At 43.6% G+C, this 7039-nt stretch overlaps 1 protein-coding gene across 1 annotated transcript; it reads left to right on the top strand.

Moving 5' to 3' along the window:
- The first annotated feature begins 941 nt into the window (after positions 1–941).
- Positions 942–3127, top strand: LOC147461439 (uncharacterized). The gene is made up of 2 exons (XM_086500894.1): positions 942–2793; positions 2993–3127. Exon 1 carries the CDS (start codon positions 2079–2081, stop codon positions 2403–2405), a length of 327 nt encoding a protein of 108 aa, XP_086357020.1. The 5' UTR covers positions 942–2078; the 3' UTR covers positions 2406–2793; positions 2993–3127.
- Positions 3128–7039: the final 3912 nt, after the last annotated feature.

The raw sequence follows: 7039 nt of genomic DNA, 5'->3' as shown, positions 1-7039 counted from the left end.
GGGGTCCCCTCCCGTGGCCGTTCTCGGGAGGCTCATACCCCTTATATCGACCTTAACTAACACACACACACACACACAAAAAGAGAGAGAGAGAGAGAGAGAGAGAGAGAGAGAGAGAGAGAGTCCAAATGTATGACTAGTTGATTCATGTATCGAGGAGTTTAGAGATTAGGACTGGCACACCACTGCATAGCCTCTTTGGAAGGCACTACAACAGAGTCCGCATCAAAGACAATTTCTAAAACAAGATTGTCTATTGTCGATTTCTTGAAAAGCATATGCCACGCTCATGTTGAGAAGATTGCAAAGAATGTCGAAAGTTGAAACCTTGGATATTGATCTGTTGCTTATAAGAACAATAAGCTTAAAAAGATCGAAGTGCCTAGAGGTAGATGATTATGTGCTACACATAGAAATAATTAAACCTTTTGCAACCTAAGATGGTTGAATCCTCGTGAGTTTAGTGGTTGAATATAGGAGAACGAGGGAAACACTACACAGAGATACTATTGATACTATTGTATTGGAGGAGGTCCTTAGTAGCTAAAAATCCTTTTCATGGCTGTTGTATCTCTTGCTCTAATGCTTGAAGTCTTGGAACTTAATAACCAGGTATGAAAAATACTTATGTCCACAGGTTGGTTGTAGTGGATAATTGACGGTGGAGAGAGAGAGAGAGAGAGAGTTGTGTGCACATGAATTTATTAGAACCCACTTTCCTAATGAAAGTTAAATCAAAGCACCATTGTGGAAGCTTGTGACTTGTTGGTGTTTCGCTAGGAAGGAGCTTTGAACAGAAGACACGATGAGAGGTGGGGCGCACATGAGCTATTGGGTTGCTTGTGTATGGTGCAGCTCATGTGGTGGAAGGATTTAAGAAAAGCTCTTACTCAGGTGGTGCTAGTGCATGGAAGCAGTCAATCTCATCTTCACCTTTCCCCAACTAAGTAGCTTTCCCTGTGAGCCTCTTCTTATTGCCCTAAAATAAACATTGGAATACTTTACAATGATATTTGGCAATGGCCACCTTTGCACCAAACATCGAGCTTACTGCCCTGTATTGTATGAACGTACACAAATATAGCCATTGCTTCAAAGTAACATGTACAACATTGGAAATGAAGATTAGCATATTATATACTATATACTGATTTCCAACTAAGGTGAGCGCAACAGCTCCCTAATTAAAGGAGCTTTGGTAGAGCTCTAGGGCAAGCAACCTCTGTTGTTCAGCGTCTCAACACCCTCCAGACTTGTTCCACTCAATCGAGGTGAGCGAGTGAATGATGAGTGTGTGACACGTGATTATCCGCGTGGCACTGTTATGCAAATGACTTGAAAATGGGATGAATGTGTGCATGTCGAGGATATTGTTGACACAGGTGTTGCATGACAGCTCAATATTACCAAGGAGGACCGTTTCAGGGGAGTGCAAAAGAAAGCAGGATGAAGGGTGCCCTCCCCCAACACACACATATGGATGTTGGCTAGAGAGAGAGAGAGAGAGAGAGAGAGAGAGAGAGAGAGAGAGAAAGAAGAGTTGGGCACCAAAGTTGCTGTTGAAGCAGCGCCTCCTCAATGCCATGGGCACGTAGCTACAAGGGTCAGCCCCACAAACACATAACATGCGTGCACACACTCACACACATGGCATCAACTAGATCCCTTCCTTCTGAGCTCGTCTTCTCCAAAATGCAGTAATAAGCTTCGTAAATCCTGCATCAGCATTACTTCGAAAGGTGAGGGGAGTGTCATTCGCTAATGTGGTCTTTGGCTTCAGGTGCCTCATGCGCAGATTTTTTGCCAATTAAAAAAAAAAAGAGGAAAAAAGGTAACCCTCTGTACATTGTCGATGATTGTTGTTGCGCTGGCTAGCATACACGATGGATGAAACAGAAAGATGTAGTCCATGGCAGTTGTCATGAACTACTAGATGCTCGAATTGGCGTAGGTGGCATCATCCAGCTCAATTGCCTACCGTGTACTCGAGGAGAACGAAGCAGAGCAGAATGAAAGATGCATGCCGTCGAATTTCCCGGTAGGCTTCAATGTTGGGAAGGCAATGAGCCTTGCGCTAGATGAACTGCACCCAGAGGGAGGCGAGGGCGAGCAGTGCGTTTTCTCTGCGCTTTTCTTCCTTGCTCAGGCCGGAGAGAGAAGGCGCCTGTGTTGGTTGGTGGAGGAGGCTCGACATGCTGCAGGGCGCTGAGGATGGCGAGGACCTGGGACGCCTGGTGGGTTGTGGCGACATCGTCGGCGCCAATCAGGGCAGCGGGGTGATCATCCTCGTTGTCGACGATCATGAGCCAGGTGATCATTTTGGTGGCATGAACGAGGCCCGTACGGAAGGGGGCTTTGCCACCTCCTCCATCCACCCATCTCACTGCTCCTTCACCAGCTCATAGAGAGGGCTGACCTCAGTACTGCGGAAGGAGCAGTGTATTGCTCGCACTTCCAGCTTACCAGTACCACAAATATGTGGCAGTCGCTCCAAGATCCTACAGAGCTTCAAAAGCTCCAAGATTCCATTTTCGATGGAGTCGCTGCACATGTTGGGGTAGCCGGGGCTCGGGTTCGGGTGCCCTATTCTCTGATACCACTTGTGGAGATTGGCTATTGAGTGCAAGAGAGAGATGGGGAAGGAGATGAGAGGAGACACAGAGGTGTTTTGGTGGAGCTTGTGAGAAGAACGCTTCTCACTCTCCTTATTTTCTATATAAGCAAATAATACAAGAGGGCAAGCGCCCGGCCATAACCAGACACGGGTCACTGCCCTGCAATATGTTGGTCCAGGTAGGGTTCGATTCCTTCTTTTGGGTGCTGTTATGTCTACACTGCACTATGTGTGTGTGCGTGTGAATCATGAATGCTGTTGTCCCTTTGGGCATGCGTGTTCATCGTTTGTTTCAGGGTGTGGTGAAGTTTATTGTTTGGGTGGTGTATCCCATTGTCTAAGATTGCTCGAAACTTATACCAAGGGGGATGTTTATAGCTTTGGCATTGTCTTGTTGGAGCTTATGACCAAAAAGAGGGCAACAGATGCCCTTTTCACCACCATGGGAGTCAGCTTGCCAATGTGGGTAAAAGATGCATACTGTGACAAAACCTTCGACATTCTCAACTATTCGACTTCGAACTTGTCTTTGTCAGTGAAGACGACATGGAAGCCATAAAATCCATGGTAAAGGTGGAATTTTCTTGTACAAAAGTAAGACCTCATGACAGATTGGACTTGGAGATTGTGGTTCATAAGATTACCTCTATATCATCATCCCTCTCCTCTTCTGTTCTTTCACAGTGCAAAAGCTCTTCTATCAGTTAATGACTGAATGTCTATCTTGTTTATATTAGTAGATGCCCCTCGAGTCATTCTTTGGGAAAAACAGACTCATTGCCCCTCTTTGCCGAAATAGGAAAACAAATGTTAACTCTCTTGCAGTGTCGTTCGCTTTTGGATTCCAACAATACTAAGGCCCACCTCTTTTTTGGGGTTTAGGCAATTGTTTTCCGCTTCGAGTGGACGATTCCTCATCACTACAGAGAAGTCGTTCATTTTGAACGCATGTGTTCGTTGTGGCGGGAAGGTCTTCCAAAGGCTACAGTGGCTCTACAACAAGCTTGCACAAGCTCTATCAAGATCTACAACTTACATAGCAAACTTGCGAATGATCAAGCTTCCATGTGCGCAAGAAGTAGTTTGTTTTTTTCATGGGAATGAACCAAGCGGCTTACCTCCATGTGTGCATTGTATCTCTCAAACTCACCTACATATACAAAACTAGATGTGCATGACAAGCTCTTCAGATCCTTTCTTGTGGAGGATTGTGAGATATCTTGTTTGTGATCTCCATTTGCACTTTAAGTTGACTTTGGAAATAACATGATGCATAAATGTATATTGTGTATTAATTCTATTGCACATCTATTAACCAACCATGGACTGGTCCCCATATTTACTAACATGCAAGTGGACCTGACATATCTAGGTGTTCAACAACTAGCTTTTAAAAATCTAATTATCTAAGATTTCAATGGTGGTATTAACCTTCCCGTGCTCTTCTCAAGGGTAGGCCTTGTGATTTATCACTTGTTTTTTTTTCATTTACCAACTTGTTTTTTTTTCATTTACCAACTGGAGCTTGGAAGGCCTCGTGATTTGATCCCTTGTTTATGTGGGTGGAGTTTTAATTGAGACTGAACGCATTATAAGAGTAAATGCATTATAAGAGTGATCAACCTACATTAGGAAATTGAGCCTCAACATATTTCAAGCACTAAGGACAATCTAACACCAAACAAGGCAAAAAGTTGGTGAGGAAGTAAAGGTTGGTGGTGCTCAAACAATCAAATAGATATGTAAAGCTACAAACACAAATGTGCAAAGAGAGGTCTACTCATACCATCAAAGGGATTAAGCTCTTCACTAGGGGTGAGACGTGGCAAGCAATGCATGGGTAAAAGTGGCCAATTGTGTGAGGGAGCTGATCATGCCATGCAAACATGCAACCAATAGGGCAAAGAAGCCAATTATGATTCAATCCACATCAATCAAGGTGACACAACCATGTGCCCATGTAGAGTTTGCACTTACGAGGTGGAATCTTGCTTATGTATCCTTCTAGGATTTGCTAAAAAGTGTATCATTATTGGGCCTTGCCAAGTATGTAATGGAATTTGCCTATTCAATTTGAGAATAGCGGAATTTCATGAGAGTACTTTCAAGAAATGATTTTGTGAGCATAGCGGGTATACATAATTGAAGATAGCAACATAATCATAGCAATTAGTTAACTTGGCATAGACAATACTTTTGCAAGAGAGAGAGTTTAGAGAACATGACAACAATTGAGGACCGGATTTATGTGGAGCCGGTCCCCCCTCCAATAGGCATTTGTATTATGATTTCTCCCATAAAGAGAGACTTGTTACAATACAGTCTTTGTGTTCCTTGTGACCTAGGTGATGCCATGAAGATGGAAGGCTTCATGCACCACAAACATAACATAAACTTGAAGAAAGCTTTAACTATCCCAAGCCTCAGTCCCAAGACCTCAAACACCTTCGAAGGTGGAGAGAGCTAGCAGGGAATGAGGGTAGGGAAGAGGAAGAAGAAACATTTCGTAGGAGAAAGAATTAGTTCCTCACTTATCATACTCTTGTTGCTAGCATACATAATAGCATAGTAATGAAGAAGAAGGAGATGTCAAGCTTAAGCATTGAAGCATGGCTCTTGGTTGGATTTGCACTCCATAGCCAAGAGTGTTGGTGTAGGCTCTCAACCTCTACTTGCTTGGAGAGGGAGCTCTTGCACTTTGCATATCACACAATGAGAGTGCTTGTGAGTGTGTGTGGGTGAGTATACCCCCTAGGCACCCCCCTAGCTTGCTTGGGTCGACCCCCCCTTGTAGCTCATGCCTGAAGCTCATTGGACCCCTCTAGGCCTAGCCAATCACAAGCAGGAGCCATAACAAGCAACATGGGTAGCCTTGGGACAAGTGTCCCCCTTTCCCCTTTGAGAGAGAGGACTTGATAAATGCTAAAACAATTAGATAATTCATGTAATTTATCATTGGACCCCTTTGAAGCCTAGCCAATAGGCTTCAAGCAACACATGAAGGTAACATGGGTAGGGGCCTGACATGTGTCCTTGCTGCCTCTTCAAGATGGGCTTCCCTTGTGTGTGTGAGTGGGTGTTCTCTCTCTAGGCCCTAGGAAAAGGGCTCGCCCCCCCTCTTGTAGGAATGCTTTTGACTTTTAGGTGATCAAGCACCTTACTCACCAAGCATGACAAAGCAGTTGAACTAGGGGGGGTTCCCACAAGCATCTCAGGCAAGCTTCTCAAGGCACCTCAAGTACTTTAATCATGCAGCAAGTCAAGCACCTCAAGCATGGAGCCAGTCAAGCACCTCAAGCATCTTAATCAAGCACCTCAAGCATGAAAAACACCTCAAGCATGACAAGCACCTCAAGCAGGACAAGCACCTCGAGCTTGGGCCGGGTTCCCACCTCAAGCTCAGCCCTAGCTTACTTAAGGTCAAAAGGACTTTTACACACATTTATTGGAGGTCTTCAATGAAGCTAACCCTAAGGTCTTATGCTCCATTGTTTAGCCTTGCTCTTTGATAGACCATCTCCCTTTTGGGCCCCTTTACATTGGCCCCGTGTTGAGATAGATCTAAAAGCACATACCTATATCTTAACACTTGTTCCCGTTTATTCTCCCACATTAAGTGATCAATTTAATATGAGAAAATCATTTGGGTTAGTTAGATATTAGATTTTATGACAAAGTAAGTCCATAAGAATCTTGCAATGGAGAAGGAGAATGGTGGCCTTCTTAAGGACGGTGTGGGGTGATAGCAAAGAGATCACCAAAAAGAGATAGTAGGGTATTATTATACTCTTTATTAGTGTGTGTGGGGTGTGTGGATGTGATTGTACACATTGTGTATTGTAATCACATCTAAGTCGCAAAGTAGCCTATGTATGGTCCATGCATTGTGAAATGGGAAGATTTGTTGGTATAGTTTTATTATGAGTATTTCACTTCTGTAATATGTATGAGCAGTTGCAAAAGGATGGGGATAAATAGCACATAATAGTTTGGATGTCTAGGTGTGAATGTTTTGAGATGTATATGTGTGATCACGCATGCTCTTTCAACTCAAACTACAACTTGACGTTGAAGATGAAAGATCAATGGCACTTTGGAGACAAGTGGGACAGATCAACCTACTAGCTTGAGCCATAATGGCTCTGAAATTTGCTTGCTAATGTATTCCTAATGGCTTCAAAAAAAATAAAAGGTGCTCCTAATTCAAAGATTCCTTTAAAAAACAAGAAAACGATGCGTTAATCTATAGCACGTAACGATAGGCAATAGCGAAGCACATAGATTTGCAACAATTTTACCTAAGAAAGATGAATACAACATTGAGAGAGAGAGAGAGAGAGAGAGAGAGAGAGAGAGAGAGAGAGCAAGGAAAACGCTAAAGAGAACTTAGAAGAAAACGCTAAAGGAAAAATGAAAGAGCAGAGA

Source organism: Adiantum capillus-veneris, chromosome 3 (genome assembly GCF_014529385.1).
Source record: "Adiantum capillus-veneris isolate H3 chromosome 3, ASM1452938v2, whole genome shotgun sequence".
Taxonomy (NCBI): domain Eukaryota; kingdom Viridiplantae; phylum Streptophyta; class Polypodiopsida; order Polypodiales; family Pteridaceae; genus Adiantum; species Adiantum capillus-veneris.
This window is presented reverse-complemented; position numbering and strand designations above follow the sequence as displayed.